Source organism: Arachis stenosperma, chromosome 8, assembly GCF_014773155.1.
Source record: "Arachis stenosperma cultivar V10309 chromosome 8, arast.V10309.gnm1.PFL2, whole genome shotgun sequence".
NCBI lineage: Eukaryota > Viridiplantae > Streptophyta > Magnoliopsida > Fabales > Fabaceae > Arachis > Arachis stenosperma.
The window spans coordinates 39,936,562-39,955,023 of record NC_080384.1 but is presented as its reverse complement, the minus strand read 5'-3'; the positions used below and the strand labels follow the sequence as shown (position 1 = coordinate 39,955,023).

At 36.4% G+C, this 18,462-nt stretch overlaps 2 protein-coding genes and 1 non-coding gene across 4 annotated transcripts; 1 reads left to right on the top strand and 2 right to left on the bottom strand.

The window, feature by feature from the left end:
- Window positions 1–2,198: 2,198 nt before the first annotated feature.
- Window positions 2,199–2,939, bottom strand: LOC130945983 (oxysterol-binding protein-related protein 1C). Its single transcript, XM_057874667.1, has 2 exons — window positions 2,811–2,939; window positions 2,199–2,435 (listed from the first exon to the last, which is right to left on the bottom strand). Exons 1-2 carry the CDS (start codon window positions 2,937–2,939, stop codon window positions 2,199–2,201), a joined length of 366 nt encoding a protein of 121 aa, XP_057730650.1.
- A 1,196-nt stretch (window positions 2,940–4,135) lies between these two features.
- LOC130944312 (trafficking protein particle complex II-specific subunit 130 homolog) lies at window positions 4,136–15,763 on the top strand. Of its 2 annotated transcripts, none has more exons than XM_057872587.1 (21): window positions 4,136–4,428; window positions 4,927–5,156; window positions 6,816–6,997; window positions 7,428–7,611; window positions 7,732–7,822; window positions 7,950–8,110; window positions 8,755–8,844; window positions 8,963–9,124; window positions 9,259–9,320; window positions 9,456–9,546; window positions 10,220–10,383; window positions 10,519–10,708; window positions 10,874–11,419; window positions 11,527–11,739; window positions 11,974–12,364; window positions 12,454–12,544; window positions 12,677–12,761; window positions 13,019–13,208; window positions 14,469–14,761; window positions 15,050–15,140; window positions 15,288–15,763. In XM_057872587.1, the coding sequence occupies exons 1-21, from the start codon at window positions 4,365–4,367 to the stop codon at window positions 15,467–15,469; spliced, it is 3,753 nt and encodes a 1,250-aa protein (XP_057728570.1). In that variant the 5' UTR covers window positions 4,136–4,364; the 3' UTR covers window positions 15,470–15,763. The 2 variants fall into 2 exon arrangements, with proteins under 2 accessions (XP_057728570.1, XP_057728569.1); XM_057872586.1 differs by having other exon boundaries at window positions 10,495–10,708.
- A 342-nt stretch (window positions 15,764–16,105) lies between these two features.
- TRNAQ-CUG (transfer RNA glutamine (anticodon CUG)) lies at window positions 16,106–16,177 on the bottom strand. Its single transcript has one exon. It is a non-coding gene; the product is annotated as a tRNA-Gln (tRNA).
- Between the last annotated feature and the right edge of the window lie 2,285 nt (window positions 16,178–18,462).

Sequence of the window (18,462 nt, the reverse complement as noted above, 5' to 3'; positions counted from 1 at the left end):
GTAAAATATACTAATAGTTCAAGTTCTAACATAGTGCCACACGAAGAATCCATGGACAACTATTGGTGAATTGCTTGCAACGACAGTGGTATTTAAGTTTATCCGACTCCAAAATTCTGTACTTTGCATTTCTTTGAATTTTGTAGTTCTTCATCATCATCAGAATAGCATCATGGATCCTAAATCTATGGCCAACCCAGAATCCCAGCCCACCATCGGTAATCCTCCCCTTGGCCGGCATTAAAAGGATTGTCTAATTGCATTGCATCCAAATTCAAAGTGTAATAATGACTAGAAACTTCTGACAATTGAGGAATAGACAAAAGGGGAGGCGGGAGAAACCGAGCACCACCACCGGTGGGAGTCTCCAGCACATACTCATAAGAGGAAGAAGTCACACTGGATGACCCACACCCGGCAACATAATCTGAATGCCCTCGTCGTCCTTGTCTTCTTTGGCACTATCATGAGGCTGGGCGTAGTGGATCAGTGTTGCATCCAGCAGGACAACTTGAGGACTCGAAGGGGACGACCCACCGCCAACAACCACGTCATGCACTGCAGCATACCACTTCATCACATGTTATGGCATTAGGCATGCATGTACGTCAAATATTACCCTCACATGATGATCCCTATCAATCCAGAATAACCTGTTAATAAATCCACCACTCGAAAAGTGTGCAAAAATCTATATGCAACCCGCCCAACCTCCTTGGTACCTATACCCCCATGTTGCTCAGTATGACCGTCTTTAGCGAATGTAGGGTATAAACTCAGTTAGTGCGCAACATCACAGTTGGATCAGACTAAAAAATCACTCATTCATCACCGTTTTTTACTATCCCATTAGAATAAACCACAACAAAAAAGAACTGATTATTCTCCATGAGAACAAAAACAGAAAGAGAAAGAAAAGATTGATTTGTGAAGAGATGGTTGAGGATGGGAAGATATAAATAGAGTTATTCTCCAAGATATCTAGCGTGTAGAGACACCTAAACTATATACATATATCTTGGATGCTGAGACCCGAATTACATGTTTGACCATATCTCAGATGTCGATACCAGAATTACAAGTTATGCACGTATCTCAGATACTGAGACCCAATTATGAGTTCAAGCTTATCTTGGATGCTCAATATCTGATCTATCATGTCACACATATATCGGGTGCACCTTGGATATGTCACGGTGTCGTATCGTCACAGCACGGGGTCTCAGTCGCCAAGATATATATGCTTATTTTTTACTTCACCTTTCAGCATCCGAGATGTGTAACCTTATTCATTGATGTAATTACTTCATATTTTATATATTTTTAATTTATGTATTTATTTAATTTACATAAAAAAAATTCAAGATTAGGGCTATTCCATTTATCTGACAAAGAAAATAAAAATAGAAGAATATCAAATGACAAAGTGAGAAGCATTGTATTTTTATTTTTATATTTTATTTATTATATTTTATATTAATAACTCAAATTTAGAATTTATAATTTAAGATTTAGAATATAAAATTTAGATTTTAGAATTTAGACTTCAAAATTTAAAAAATATTGTACTTCTTATCTCTCTCTCCCCACCCTTCAAACAAATTGACATTTGTCCCGCCAAATTTACCACTAAAAAATTAAGCTCTAAAATGATAAAATTTGTTAGGTAGAATTCAACTTCATAATAATATACACAACAATCTTATTTTACAAAATTTGAGTTTTTTTTACATAATCTATCATTTTTTGAAAGGGTATTTTTTTTAGTAAAATTGTATGGTTTTTAACAAACAAATAAAAGTATCTATTTATAACATCTTAAAGCATATATCTAGAAAACAAGATTAGAAACCAAATCTACGTGTATATATAATTCTCTTAAATTATAAAAAAGAAGATAAATAAGTCTCTGATTTTTTGCTCCACGGACATTTTCATCTCTGACAATTTAAAAATATTTTAAAGTCCCAAACCTATTTAAAAGTTGGACATATGCATCTCTTCGTTCATACGGATCCGTCAAACCCAATGAAAAAGTCTGACATGACTTCCATTGTGTTGACTTGACCATTATGGATGCACACATGGAGAAAAAGTTTTTAAAACAGGACAAATTAGTCCCTTTCATCAAAATAGTGCTGTTTCAAGCTGGTTTTGAACTCTGTCCTCATGATCTGTTTGCTATCCTGAATGGCAGCCTAACTCGCCCATTCTTCTAGAAGCCTTTGTCTCAGCTTCTCCGTCGAGATGCCCACATTGTCCAATGACGCCGTTAGCTCGCTGTTCGAGATCCTTGGGAGTATTTCCTTCACCACTTGCAACACCTCCATCCACGCCGTCCAATCCTCTATGTCTGCTATCAAGTGCATGCTCTTCGTTTCCGTGAACATTGAAAATCTCTTATTATCGGATTTGCTCTCTCGAATCGTCGAAACCTACACCCAAAGAAATTCACATATAGAGATAATCATTAAAAAATATAACAAAGAGATTAAAAATTTAGTATGAAACTTAAATTAGAGCGAAAAATCGAAAAACCCTTGAAGTGGATTTCCCCAAAGGGCTTTTGATGATGGTGTTGAGATTTGAAATTGCGTTGCAAAAATATTGTACAAGCTTATTTGATTCAGAAACATTGACATTATAGCTTGTAAAAAAGAAATAGCGAAGTAGAGTTGCTGTAGAAAAGAAAAAAGTAGGGTAAGGATGGAGATGGGTCTCTTGGAATTGGCGGAGGAAGGTGGTGGAACGGCGAATGGATTCACAAAGGAATTATTGTGCGAGTTTTTTTTTTTTTTTTTGTGCAAAACATTGACATTGTAGCTTGTAAAAAAGAAATGGAGAAGTGGGGTTGATGCGGAGAAGTAGGAGAGAATGCCGTCTTGGAGCACAAACCACCGTGGCCTCCATCCTTCGCCATAATTCACGCCCACTTGCATAGTATTCTCGAGATTTCATTTCCGATGAGGTCGTTGATCTTCACATCAGCCACCACCGGTGGCAGCAGTTGCTCCTGTTGCTATTGTTGCTGGCTCTCCTGCCCATGGTTGTTGTTGTTGTTGTTGTTGCCACCACCAGTAGAATGGTTGCTTTCATAACTGTAGTTGAATCGGATATGACATAGGCGGCAGGGAGAAGAGGCATGGTGAAGTCCACGAAGTGAGCTGCGGGTGTAGGTTTTACTGGAGAAGACGAAAAACGACACCATTTTAAAGAAGGGGGACTAATTTGTCCCGTTTTAAAAACTACTCCTCTACGTGTGCATATGTAATGGTCAAATAAGCACAACAGAAGTCATATCATACTTTTTTGTTAGATCTGACCTACTCATAAGAATGAAGAAGGGGGATATATTCTAATTTTTAAAGAGGTAAAACCTTAAAAGTCTTTTCAAATGTTCAAAAATAAAAATTTTCGAGGACAAAAACTAAAAAAAAACTATTTATTCTTTTTTCTAAATTACAAATTATTCACATTGTTGTCCAAATTAAGCTAATTTTTTTAATATAAAAAAAATTGTGTGTTATCTGTGATAATATTCACTGTTGTATTTTTCTCTAATATTATATTTATCTTTTTAATTTTAATTAACAAATATAATCCTTAGATTTTAGTGATAACAAATGTAAAAAAATCTGATGAACGATTTTATGAAGACAAATTTAAACTTTAGCGATACATAAATATATAGGAAGATCCAATTTGTGTTGAGGTAATATATCCGAGATTTGTATATATCACCAAACTCCAATAATAAAACTGAAAAATATCACTGTGAGGTCAATATCAAAAATGGCTAAATTATTCGGAGTAATTACTTTTATTTTTTTTTGTTTATTTATCCGTTAATTCTTAAACTTATGACAAAAATGCATTCTCATTTCAAACTAACAATCTTTTCAAAAAAGAAAAACTGGTCTTATAATTTATAAATTTAGAAATTAACCAATTAACAAACAAAAATAAAAAACTAAAATAACTTCCATTGAAAAAGAATTTGGATCCAATTTAGGTTTTCCTCATTTTTCCCCCTTTAATAGAAAAGGAAGAAAACAATAATAAAAAGGGAATGAAATGAAATCTGAACTATATTAACGGTGGGATACTGTGATTAGGTGTCGGAACAATCATTTGGGGTACACCGCGAAGCACTAGATCTTCGGTCGTGGCCGTGAACCCAAAGCAAAAGCCTTTCTCTCTCTCTCTCTCTCTGAAACACCCCGTACTTCTGGAGGAACGAAACTCCATAACCATCGAAGAAGCTTACTCTCACTCACTTCACTTCACTACACTCTCCTCCGTTTTCCAATTTCCATGGATCTCTGCTGAGTGCTGATTCTGTAGAACCTCCCTTCCGCAGATCCATGGCAAACTTCCTCGCTCAGTTCCAATCCATCAAGAGTACCTCCGATCGCCTCGTCATTTCAGGTATTCCTCCAAAATAGGGATCTCCTCGTTATCGCTCTTTGCTTAGCATTTGATCTATTCGTTTACAGAGCTTCTTAGCAAATTCGAATTGCGCAATCCTAAAAAAGTTCATTTTTGTTTCACTGATGGATCAGTTTTTTTGGTTGGGAATAAATTGAATGAAGCTTAGTCACAGTTCAGTTTATATTGTTTGTTTTGATGATCATGTAAATGGAAATGTATCTATATTTGGCTGTTCTATGTGCAAGGAACTTTGGAGAAGTGAAGTTTACAACATTAGCTTTTTGTGTGTGAAAGATTAACGGCTTTGGACTTTAGTATGATAATTGCTAAGTTGTCTTAACTTGTTCTCATTGGTTTGGCTAACTATCATGTATGAAACAATTATGCTCTCAGAAATAGGCTATCATTGGTCTGGATGTGACTGGATTTATGTTCCTCATTGCTGCATCATTTTCTTAAATATTTTTTCTTATGATTTTTTTTTTTCATTTTTAGTCGAGGATGTGAGTGACTTGTGGCCGGCTGTCAAGCCTGCTTTTGAAGCACGGTTGCCGTTCAAGCAGGGGTCTTTGAATAACAAGACACGGAACCCTGTCTTAGTCGAGAAGTTGCCAGCTGAGTTCATATTAACTACAGATTCAAGGCTACGGAGCCGCTTCCCTCAGGAGCAGCTGTTATTTTGGTTTCGAGAGCCGTATGCAACTATTGTACTTGTTACCTGTGAGGTAATGTGCATTCCTGTCTACTGCATGTTTTAAGGTCTAGCAGAAAGCTTCAGTGATATTGTAACGCCTCAGGTTAGTTTACCATGTTTCATGGCTAATTGATGAGAATGTACTCATTGTTGATGAGATAGGGTGCTGTGGTAAATGAGTGGACACACTAGCTAGGATATAAGAACATTTATTAAGGAGAGAGAAAGCTCGAATAGGATCTTCTGTAAAAAATATGATAAATTGCGTTCTTATCTTAGGTGGTTTGGTCAAGTGAATAAAAGACATGTATAAGCCCCTTTAGAAATAGAAGATCAGATGGAGAGTAGCTGAATAGGTAGAGAGTAAAGGAATGGCTTGAATTTCAATGGCTTGTTTATACACATGATTAACAATAAGATGTGAAGTCATCTTTTGGTTAATGTAGCTGAAATCAGCTATTAAAAAACTTTGTTGTTGTAGTCATGGATTTGTTGACTTGTTATGGATGCTTTTGTATATAACCTAGCAAAGATACTTTTGTTGAATATATGAAAGAAAAAAAATGCAAAGCATACTGGTTCAATTACCTATAGCAAATTGAGAATTTTATTGGGTCCATGTATTTGTACATTTCATAGCATCACATAGAATGATACATTCTTTTTATGGTATATAGTTTATTTTGATACCGTCAAATTCAACTCTTACTCCTTTCCTTTTTCGTTTTCTTTTTTTTTTTGGTAGGGGGGGGGGGGGGGGGGAGTTAACCATAACAATGTGTAAGTCTGCCATTGCTATAGAACACATATTCTTTGACTAGGTGTTATTTTTAGCTGTTGGATGACTAGCATCTTACCCGTTATCATAGCCTTATTTATTAGGTGGGCTGGAATTTAATCCTAACTGATCCGATCATATATATTGTTTATGACAAGGTAGTGGTGGGTGTATACTTTGTCCAACCCTTAAATCCAAATAGTTTTAGTGAAGGGCCATCATTCTTAAGGTAAAACCATTTTTTTAATCCTTGAATGGTTGAACCTAACAATTTCAGCTTTAGTATTACTAGTACCCTAACAACCTCTTATATCTTTTATATAAGATTTTTGTAGGCGTTGCAGCCATGTAGTCACTATTGTTAATCCATTTTGGTTCATGGTATATGTCTAATATCACTTCCCAATTGATCTCATTTCCATATTTAATTGTTGTTCGACTTAAAGATTATATCTCAAATCCTGTTGGGTTGGTTCAACCAGATGTCTATAGCTAGTTTGTTGCTTCTGGGAAATGTTGGGAGAGTATTGGGTGATACAATGATTTTTTCACTTTTCTGGGAGTTTTGAAAATGACTGTGAGAGCAATAATTGGAAACAGAATAGAAATATATTTATAGATACAATGATCTTTTCCCCTGTATTTTTTGGAAGTTCTGCAAATGCAGGGAGAGTAAGTATTGGTACAACGATACTGAAGTTTGTTATAAGGAACTTCCTTTCCTGGAGTTGATGAAGAATTCTGTTGTATTTCTCGCATGATAATGCTGAGCGTTACTTCATGTGGGAAAAATAGAACATATCCAAATTATCAATCATTGGAATTTAAATTTTTTTATTCATTTATTCCTATCATTTTTCATTGCAGTTTTCGAATCTAGTGTGTAGGTTAACTCTCACTTTCTCTTGCCAGGATCTTGATGAGTTCAAAACCATCCTCAAACCACGTCTGAAATTAATTGTCCAAAATGATGAGAGAGAATGGTTTATTGTATTTGTATCTAGAGCTCATCCAGCAAATGATAAGGCAAGCGCAATGGCGAAAAAAGTATATGCCAAACTTGAAGTTGAGTTTAACACCAAAAAAAGAGAACGGTAAGCTTCAAAAATTAGATTTGCAATCTTATATTGTTCACTCCTCGTTCCTGCCAAAAATATTGAATGGCTTATCAGCTATATCAGTCTAAATTGATTTTTTCTTACTCAAGGTTTTCTCGATTTTTTTTTTCAAAATGGCATATCAATGTATAAAAATAGGCTTGGAGTATAATTTTGAGGGTTAACCCTGTTGTTGCTTTCTATGGCATCATTCTGCCATATTTGTATCTGTTTACTTATTTCTTTGTAAATTTGATGGTAAAATTAGAGAAAGCTGTAAGGAGCAGTTTTACCAAAATTAGAAACAGTAGTCGTTCATTCAAGCTTGTATTCTTATTTGTTTCTGAAATACAGATTGCTTGGTTATTTAAAAAACTTATTTTCATTCCCTTTTGATGCTTTTTAACACTGGTTGAATCCCATTTAGATGCTGCAAGTATGATATACATTTGCCTGAATCAAATTTTTGGGAAGATCTAGAATCAAAGATAATGGAGTGCATCAGAAATACACTGGATAAGCGTGTACAATTTTATGAGGAAGAGATAAGAAAGCTCAGCGAACAGCGGCTCATGCCAGTCTGGAACTTCTGTAATTTTTTCATTCTGAAGGTTGATCCTTTTGTTATGAATTATGGACATCAGTGCAATAAATGTTTCTTAATGCCCAAGCTATTCATTTCATAGCCTATGGTTTCTGCTGCTTCTAAAAAATCCGTGTTTTGTCTTCAGGAAAGCTTGGCGTTTATGTTTGAAATGGCACACCTCCATGATGATGCCTTACGGGAGTATGATGAACTTGAACTCTGCTATATTGAAACAGGTGCATACTGCTTAGCTTCTTTTGTTGCCGTTGTTATCAAGATAATGTTTAGCTAGCTGTTTTGTGCTTTAGAAGCCTTTGTGGAACATTACAGATTGTTTTGATCCAAATTACGGACTGAATGCAGTTAACAACACTGGAAAGCAAAGAGACTTTGGAGGGGCAGACCATGGTGACGATCAAGCAGCATTGCTTAATCCAGGAAACAAAGCTTTGACGCAGATTGTTCAAGATGACTCATTCAGGGAGTTTGAATTTCGACAGTATCTATTTGCCTGTCAATCAAAGGTTTGTGCTAACTAAAACACTTCTATTACACGAACCATGTACATATTTTAGTGCCTCAGTTGGAAAGCAGATTTAGATTGATGTGTCTTTGCTATTTAGCGTTTATACACTTGGCTGTCTCTTAGTAGTGCAATTTATTTAATTTAAAATGCATTTCATAGTCAAACTAAAAGCAGTCTATTGTATGTCTTTAGAAAGTCACTAACTTTTGTAACTTTATATCACACTCCCTGTTTCTCTAACTTTGATCTGGGTGTATCTGCTTATTGGATGTGCTTTTCATAGTTACCTTATGTATATGGGTTTGATCCCACAAGTACTTTTAACAAATATGATGATAGGACAGCCTGCAACCATATTTTATGCTTATATAGAGTTCTGCATTTGGTGAACCTCCTTTAAGTTTTCTTAGAGAAGTATGACATGGAAGTTATTTCATCATTTAATGTTAAAAAAGATTAGTGATTAACGCTCAATTGCAACTTTGGTCCGTAAAGTTTTATTGATTTAGTTTTATTTGAGTTCTCAATGGCATGGGTTGGATAGTAACCTGCAACACAATGCTTAATCAGATTCCCATTACATTTAGTGACTAATTATTTGATTACCATCACATGGCTCACAACTTTAGTGTAAGTTTGCAGCTCTTATTCAAGCTAAATTGTCTATTTGAGGTTGCATCAAGAGGTTATTCGTTCATAATAAGCTTCTCAAAATCTTTGGCACTGCATGAGGTATTTGATTCTCTAGTTCATAATCTTTTCACCGGTTGCGGTGATTACTAAGTTATTTCAGTTGAACCATACAATTCTGTTCTATTTGTCTTGAATTCTGTATGATGTTTCTTTTCAGCGTATTCTGCCCTTTTGCATGCGTGAAACCTGGGTGGTAACTGCTTGCTTGGCTTTAATTGACGCAATACTTTCTAATTATAATGATGGACTTATGGCACCTGACATAGAGAAAAGGTTCTTTCATCTTCTAGGCGACCTATATTCGCTAGCAAGAGTGAAGGTAGATGCATCATGTTCTCCTTTTTGACCCATATTAATATTTTTTTTTGTCCAGGTTGATTACTGATTACACTGATATTATGCATCGAACCATTGTTCACTAGTCCTGCTTTCTGAATTTTTTATATGTTGCAGTTCATGAGGCTTGCCTATTTAATTGGATATGGAACTGAAATTGAAAGAAGTCCTGTCAACAGGTACATTTCATACTTACGTTATCTTGTTGTGATCAATTTTGATTCTATTAGTTAATAATCTAATGCTTATTACACCACACTTGGCTAGATTCCTTGTTTTCATTGTTTGATGATGATTTGTTTCCTTGTGAACAGTGCTGCTCTCAGCTTGCTATCTTGGCCTAAGCCAGCAGTTTGGCCTTCAGTTCCTGCAGATGCCTCAGCAGAGGTGCTTGAGAAAGAAAAGGTAATTTGTAACCATTTTTATCACATAACAGAAGATTGTATTACCCCGTGAGTATAAACTCAAGAAAATATTATTAATTGCTTATTGCATCACTATACTGCTTTATCTTTCTCAAGGTTAAGTATTTCAATTGAAGGTTAAATTTGACGCTATTAGCCATGAAAGATGAAATTATCCTATCCAGAGCGGATATAATTTTATAGATCACAGTCATGAAATTTCAGCAAACTTATTCATCTGATCTTCATCGGTGAAAAAAAAAAGTAATTTTTACTACTGGGTCTGTTACTCTGCTTAAGATTCGGAGTTTGGGACTTAAAATATTTTCCCTTAAAAATGCATACATTTACCCAAGCGAAAGGGAATAATACACCATAAAACAAAATATGCCTATTTTTGTCATGCAGAAGTTTCAATTCCACATTTTTCACAAATTCTGTTTCTCGTAATACTTGCTCGGAGGCTTCTTGTCATTTCTTATTATCTTAGTATCATAGAAAGTGCCTTATATTCCCTTTAGTAGAGTTAGAACTTTACTCAAAAGTAGAAAGAAAAGAATAATTTACTCATAAAATGTTTTCCAAACACATTTTATTTGTTGAAGCTATTATTATTTTCCCGAGATTTTTATGTATGCAAGTTCGCTTTAAATTATATGATTTTGTCTTTGCAGGTGATTCTTCAAACTACGTCTAGAACCAAGCCTTTTGGTATCCAGAGGAAGCCCCTGCCTCTTGAACCTACTGTGCTGCTGCGAGAGGCCAACAGGCGGAGGGCTTCACTTTCAGCTGGAAATGCATTTGAAACATTTGATGGTCGCCAGGGTATAACCGAAGGGTAATGAATAATGTATTTTGTTCCGAATGGACTCACTTTCATTAATCTGTACAGAATTCCTATGTTGCTGTAACAGTTTAGGTTTTATCACTCTGATTTATATACTGACAGATCAGGTTTTGATGCATCCACAAGGATGTCGCCATCACAGAAAGTACCTCCAAGTTCCATACCACGCACTAATTCTTCACCTGGAAACTTTGATGGCTCAATTGACCGGCCTATGAGGCTTGCTGAGATTTTTGTTGCTGCTGAGCATGCTTTGAAGAAAACAATTTCCAGCCAAGAACTGTTGAAATCATTATCATCATCTGAGGAATTTGAGGTACCATTATGGGCTGACATATAGTTGTAAGCTCATTGAAATGGCTTTTTAGGATCCCTTAAGAGAGTTTCCCATAATTTATATCCATTTCTCTGATTGTTCAGCATTAATTTATAGTGCCATATGGGTATTCTCTTTGTTAATTTTCTTTCATGTTATTGCCAGCAAAAATATTTGGAGCTAACTAAAGGTGCCGCTGACAATTATCATCGTTCCCTGTGGAAAAGACATGGAGTTGTCCTTGATGGTGAGATAGCAGCTGTCTCCTTTAAGCATGGGCATTTTGATCAAGCTGCAAAGTCATATGAGAAGGTTTGTGCACTTTATTCCGGTGAAGGATGGCAGGACTTGTTGGCTGAGGTCCTCCCTAATTTAGCCGAGTGTCAGAAGATACTTAATGATCAAGCTGGTTACTTACTATCTTGTGTGAGGTTACTCTCTCTTGATGAAGGATTGTTTTTGAATGAAGAGCGTCAAGCTTTCCAGTCAGAACTTGTTCGTCTTGCCCACAGTGAATTGAAAGACCCTGTACCTCTAGATGTATCATCATTAATAACATTTTCTGGAAATCCTGGACCACCGTTGGAGTTATGTGATAGGGATCCTGGTACCCTTTCTGTTACTGTTTGGAGTGGTTTTCCAGATGATATAACTCTTGATTCAATTAATCTTACGTTAGTGCCAACATCTAGTGCTGATGAAGGTGCAAAGGTATTTCCTGTTGGGCATATTAATTTACTGATTTTATCAATAGTATGGAAAGCCTGCTATTTTCCACTTAACTCCACCAAATAACTCAACTATTTTAATTATTATAGGCATTGCAGAGTTCTACACCTAATGTGTTACATCCTGGTCGGAATACTATTACCTTGGATCTGCCACCCCAGAAACCAGGATCTTATGTTCTTGGAGTTCTTACTGGGCAGATTGGGCAGTTGAGGTTTAGATCTCATAGTTTTTCAAAAATAGGTCCTGCAGATACTGATGATTTCATGAGTTACGAAAAGCCGGCTAAACCTATTTTGAAGGTAATTTACCCTTTTAACAGGAAACAGGGTGAAAAATGGTAACTGGTCAAATATCGGATAGGCATGTCTTTATCCATGTTATATTCCTATACCTTGCATTGATGCTTTCCTCTTACCACACCTACAAAACCTGGACTGGTTTTCTACAGGCTTTTGTTATATAATCTCTTTGCTTTGTTTTAACTAGAAAAATGGGTTTGCATCAGTTAATAATTCCATTTTTTCCCCTTTTAGGTGTTAAGGCCTAGAGCTCTGGTTGATCTTGATGCTGCTGTTTCCTCGCCTTTGTTAACAAATGAACGTCAGTGGATTGGTATTTTAGTTCGACCGATAAATTATTCCCTCAAAGGTGCTGTCTTGTATATTGATACTGGCCCAGGGTTGGAGATTGATGACTCGCATGTCATTGAGATGGAAACCTATGCTGGTGTATCAGAGAATGATGACAACAAGGTGCAGAAAGACGGTGTTCAGATAGACTCTTTAAATTATGAGAAGAAGGTTGAACGCTTGACTCTTCATAATGGAAAAATTGAGTTTCCAAGTTGGGCAAGTGACTCTCCTTCTATTATCTGGGTTCTGGTTCGAGCCATGAGTGACATGCTCAGCAGAGGATCATCATCAGGTGAAGATGGTGATAGAAATATCTTGATGATTCCATCCATGTGTAGTTTGTATGTAATCATATGTACTTATTTTGGCTATTTTTTCCAGTTACAACTAGGAGAGAGAGCATTGTAGATGCCATGAGAACAATTGCTCTGAACCTTGAATTTGGAGTATACCACAATCAGATATTCGAAAGGTTTTTCTACTTTCCATCATTCTTTCGGTTTAATCATTATAATAGATCTTACAGCTGTTGACTATAAGTACCATGCATAGTGCTTCTTTTTATGCCATTTGTTTGTTGATGGTGTGTTGCCTTGATATTCAGGACCCTGGCAGTTCATTTTACATATCCTTTCTATGTGACGACACGTGTAACCGATAAATGCAATGATGGTACATTGCTTTTGCAGGTATGAGTGCATTTTTTCATGATTATTTGATTCCTCTTGATTAGGTAGCCCAATCATTTTCTGAAGTTTATATACATACATACATACATACATACATACATACATGAAGACAGAATATGTCAAATATTGCAAAAATATGATCTTTATATCTTTAAAAAAGATGTCAAATTTTGTTTATGTAAGCAACTTGCCATTAACGTTGCTATCAGTTCATCTTGTTATTTTCTTTGATAAAACATAAAATGGTTCTGGTTTAGGTTATACTTCACTCTGAAGTAAAGGCTACACTGACCATATATGATGCTTGGCTTGATCTTCAACATGGATTTATTCATAATGGTCAAACTGAGGGTAGACCTAGTTCAAGCCTCTTCCCACTAGTCATATCTCCTACTTCCAAAGCAGGAATTTTGTTTAGTATCTGCCTTGGCAAGACAAATGGAGAAGGTAATCACATCTTTCCTGAGACTGGTGAAATGATTTTAAATTAACACTAAAAGATATGACAAATGACATGAAGAATACTTTTATATGTCTTAATCTATATTCAACAATAAATAGTTTCCAGATTTGGTTCCTTTTGGTTAAACCTTTTTTCCCTTTCTTTTTTTCTTAACAAACGTCAGCTTTTCCTATTGTAAAAATCAGTTTTTCACAAGCTTGTATAAATTTTATAAATAACCAAAAAATTCAAGAAAGCAGTTTTCACCGTTTCTGAAAATAAAAAAACAATAGAGAGAAAAAGAAGGGGGGTAAGCTAAACAGAATAGCTTATGGTTAAAATAAGTTTTCATCCTATTTCTCTACTAATCAAATTGTAAAAGGCTTTATTAATAATCAAAACTAAATGCCTCCTATTATTTGCAAACTTTGAAGCATGGACACTTCGTTGAGTTCTTATGTCTATGTGTTGGATACATTTTGAACATGACACTTGTTCGACACTTCAAATGCCTCCTATATTTGCAAACTTTGAAGCATGGACACTTCGTTGAGTTGCTATGTCTACGTGTTGGATACATTTTGAACACGACACTTGTCCGACACGTCTTTCATGTCCAATTATCTCAGTAAAAAATATTTCTTTGAACACACCATTGAATCTTATGCTTGGCCTAACTTTTTTGAAATGATTTAGAAATAATGTGTTATTAATTATTAATACAAAAAATGATCTAAATTGCTTTATATACTTAAAAAGGACATTAAAAATATTTAATAATAGTTCGTACAATCAATAAAATATAAAGATATTACTATAATGTATCTACAAAATTCTGTATGTTCTGACCTGTGTCTAACAAAATTTTAAATTAATGTGTCCATGTGTCCGGTGTCATGTCTAGGCTTCATAGTTTGCAAATGACGAGCAGTATTGGTATGGCAACCTTATTCACATTTTATTTTATTTATGCTTTTCCTTAAAGGTATTTTACACATGGACTGATGGACAACAGAGGGGTATTTCCCGAGAACGTGGCACTATGAGCATACATTTTCATAATCTTTTCAATAGTAAAATCAGTTAAACATATGACTCCGTTTTAATGGATTTTTTATATTTTATGATCCTGGATTTCAATATTATGGACTAACATCTACCAGATTTTCTCCTAATAGTATTTACCTTTCAATTACAGTATCCTGATTTCTTCAATTATGAACTAATGTGACTATTCAAAACACAAAAAACTCGTCTATTTTCAGAAGACAGAAAGCAGCAAGAAAGCATATTGAATATCAAATATGGAATTTCTGGTGATAGAACAATTGGAGCCCACCCTCCTGTCATGGATGAATCTACTAAAGTTGATGGTGCCAGACAGGAGTTGATCTTCAAGAATGCAATTACTTTGCAAAGGCCTGTGCTTGATCCATGCTTAGCTGTTGGTTTTCTTCCTCTCCCTTCAGATGGTCTAAGAGTTGGGCAACTAGTTAAGATGCAATGGAGGGTGGAAAGGTTAAAGGATTTGGATGAGAAAGAAGTTCCTGAACAGAATGTAAGTCCAAATAAAAAGGGAGAAGTATTGGTCTATGTGTTCAAAGTTGTGTGATTGGTTTGACTGGATCCAGGATAAAATTCATTCTCCTTTTATTGATTCCTTACCTAATCTTCTCTTTAACTTTCCAAATATGCTAATTGAACTCTCACTTTGTTGTATTCTTCCTTCAACTCATTCAAAAACCATCAAATCAAACCATATTTGGTTTTTGTATAGATTAGTTTCAACACATCTCATTCTGTTTCAATGCTAAAATAATATATATATATTTTTAAATTGTGACAGGATGAGGTTCTATACGAGGTAAAAGCGAATTCTGGAAATTGGATGATAGCTGGGAGGAAACGAGGGCATGTGTCGCTCTCCCCAAAACAAGGTACTTGGATTCATTGACTTCTATTGAAATAATATTTCTCTAAACTGAGAACAACATATTTTGCATCAAGACATGATATTCTTGTTGGAATTACTTTCAATCCAGTATGCCATTTTTGATATTTGATTTTCTTTCTTATCATGATAGGTGCAAGGATAATTATCTCAGTATTATGCATGCCACTGGTGGCTGGCTATGTTCGCCCGCCTCACCTTGGGCTACCAGACGTTGATGAAGCGAATGTAAGCTGCAAACCTGCTGGGCCGCATCTGGTTTGCGTTTTGCCCCCAGCTCTGAGCTCATCCTTCTGCATTCCAGTCAATTCATGAGCTCACCGGTCAACGCTATTGTTCCACAGAAGTTTTATGTAGTTCGTGTCATCTTAGTGAAATTTGAGAAAACTTTACATAGTTTCATTAGTTTGTGCCAAGTAGGAAAGTGTAACATTTTTTCCCTATGATGTTTCATTGCATGAGAAATCTTCATAGTTATATTTGTGTTTTCTGATGGTGTTCCAGATTATTAGTCACAATCCCGGCGCTTGTACAGTGGAATTTTGTATAATATAGATACTTGGATCAAAAACATTCTTTTTGTCTCAATATGATTCGAATTGCCAGGAATGATCAACATTTAGAAATTTATACATTTTTTTGTGTTGCAAGATTTGCCATTAAGTGATGACGAATTTAGCACTTTTTATGAGTGGCTTTCCCTCTTTTCACATGTAGCTTTCGTTAATAAATTAAGGTATGACATAAATCTTCCATTCACTGAATAGTCTGTGTAATCAGCAGGTATGGAACTATGGATATCAATATCATAGGTAATTAAGCGTTCGGAAATTGGAATTCATTTCATTATTGCATACTGAAGTAGAGTAATTGAAGTCAAACTGCTGAACCGTTGAGGGCAAGCATAAAAAAAAGTAGATAAATGTCACAGTCTATCTACTAAAAAGAAAAAGGTCCCACCGAGATTTGAACTCGGGTTACTGGATTCAGAGTCCAATGTCCTGACCACTAGACCATGGGACCACAATTATTACGATGGATAGGTTGTAAAATAATATCGTATATATTACACTTAAAATAGATCCTTGCTTTCTAAAACTTCGGATCGAAAAAAATGAGATTGAATTCTGTGTGTGAAAATTTGTAACGTAAGCAATAAAAAAATTAATTAGGTGGTTGGAATGAATGAAAATAAATAATTAAAAGATATTCTGTTAATTTTACTTTTTGTTAGTAGAAGTATAGAACAATATATTTTAATTATACTCTCAATTAGATAGGGTAAGAATATTTTATATGTTTCAAAATTTTATAATTTACTATGAACCTGATTTTCTTTTGGTCATGGAAAATGCATAGAGTAAATAAAACATTTTTCATAGCAGTAAAGAACCACGCGGGGCCATGATTTAATGAGTTGGCTCTCAGTCTCAGCTTACCATAATCAATTAGCACCTATTGCCCCAACATACAGGTTTTGAATCAGAAAAATATTATATGTATTGTTTTTATATACATCTGTTCATACCCTGGCCCAATGCTAAGGGCCCAGGTCCAACCAAAAGGCCTGATCCAATAGGTTAAGCCTAGCGAAGCACCGACTTCCACTTAAGAAGTCGGTGCCAACCACGACTTAGTATGAAGAAGTCGGTTATGAGATTAGCTGGCAGATAAACACTCATTCAAATGAGTAACCGCCCCGAAAATCTCTCTAACCACTTCATAAAGCCATATCTTAACCTCCCCAAGATAATGGGACGGTTAACACCCTAAAGATACGGCACTACACCAACGGTGGTTATTGGCTCACCACTATAAGTACACTGACACCAATCAGGTATTTCTAAGCCCAATACTCTCTAGACCTGCTCACACCCTTGCTAACTTAAGCATCGGAGTGTCTTTGCAGGTACCACCCCCCATTCACTCACGAGCGCAAGTCGGACGGAGCCTCCCGAGTTGCATATACGTCCGGAGTTCTCCTCCTTCATACGCTTGGGCCATCAAACGTCATCCGTTGCATTTATCTCCGGTTACCCACCGTAACATTGGCGCCGTTGCCGGGGAACCGAGAGATCATCCATCGATGGCGGATAGATCCCACGAGGAAGTACATGCGGAAACGGATTCCGAAGAAGAGAATCTGAACGCAGGTAACGACAATGCGGATGTAACTCTCCACCAGGAAGTTAATGATCAGAATAGAGAGGGCACCTCCGGGGTAAAAAACCCGAAGGCTAACCCCTCAGACGAGCGAGAATCGGGAAAAGGTGGACCATCCCACATAACTGAATTAATGGGGTTAGTCCACAGTCGCTTAGAACAATTGGAGCAAGAACGGGAGAAGCAAAAAGAAACTGAAAGGTACCTCAAAGAGGAGATGGAACAGCGAAAAGAGTTAGAAAGAAAACTCTTACAGCTAGAATCCTCCCTCAAGGGTCACAACTCCCGCGACGACCAAGAAGATCAATTTCCGGGTGGAGAGGATCCCTTCAGCGAGGACATAATGAGGGCAAAAGTTCCAAGAAACTTTAAAAGCCCCGATATGGACCTCTATGATGGGACCACAGACCCAAAGCATCATCTAAGCAACTTCAAAAGTCGGATGTATTTAGCTGATGCCTCCGACGCTACGAGATGCAAAGCGTTCCCGACCACTTTATCGAAAGCGGCAATGAAGTGGTTCGATAGCCTCCCACCAAGATCAATCACCAGCTTTGAAGACCTCTCAAGGAAGTTTTTGATGAGGTTTTCAATTCAGAAAGATAAGGTAAAACATGCACCGAGCCTCCTGGGAGTAAAACAGGAGGTCGGAGAGTCTTTGCGAGCCTATATGGAAAGGTTCAATAAGGCATGTTTGGAGATCCAAGACCTGCCCACAGAGGCAGTCATAATGGGGCTAGCCAACGGGCTCAGAGAAGGTCCCTTCTCACAGTCCATATCTAAAAGGCACCCCGTTTCTCTAAGCGATGTACAAAAAAGGGCCGAAAAGTACATCAACATGGAAGAGAATGCAAAATTAAGAGACCTGAGCTGGCGACCTGGACCCCCTCCCTCATCTAAAGAAAGGGAAAGGGAAGTCAAGAAGAAGGAAGAACTCGGTCTCGAAAGGCCCAGAAAATATCACTCTTATACTCCTCTCAAAACCTCTATAGTGGATGTATACAGAGAGATTTGCCACACTGAAAGGCTGCCACCCCCTAGACCTATTAAAAACAAAAAAGGGGGAAGCCGCAGCGACTACTGTGAGTACCATAAAATATATGGTCACTCCACCAACGACTGTTACGACCTCAAAAATGTGATAG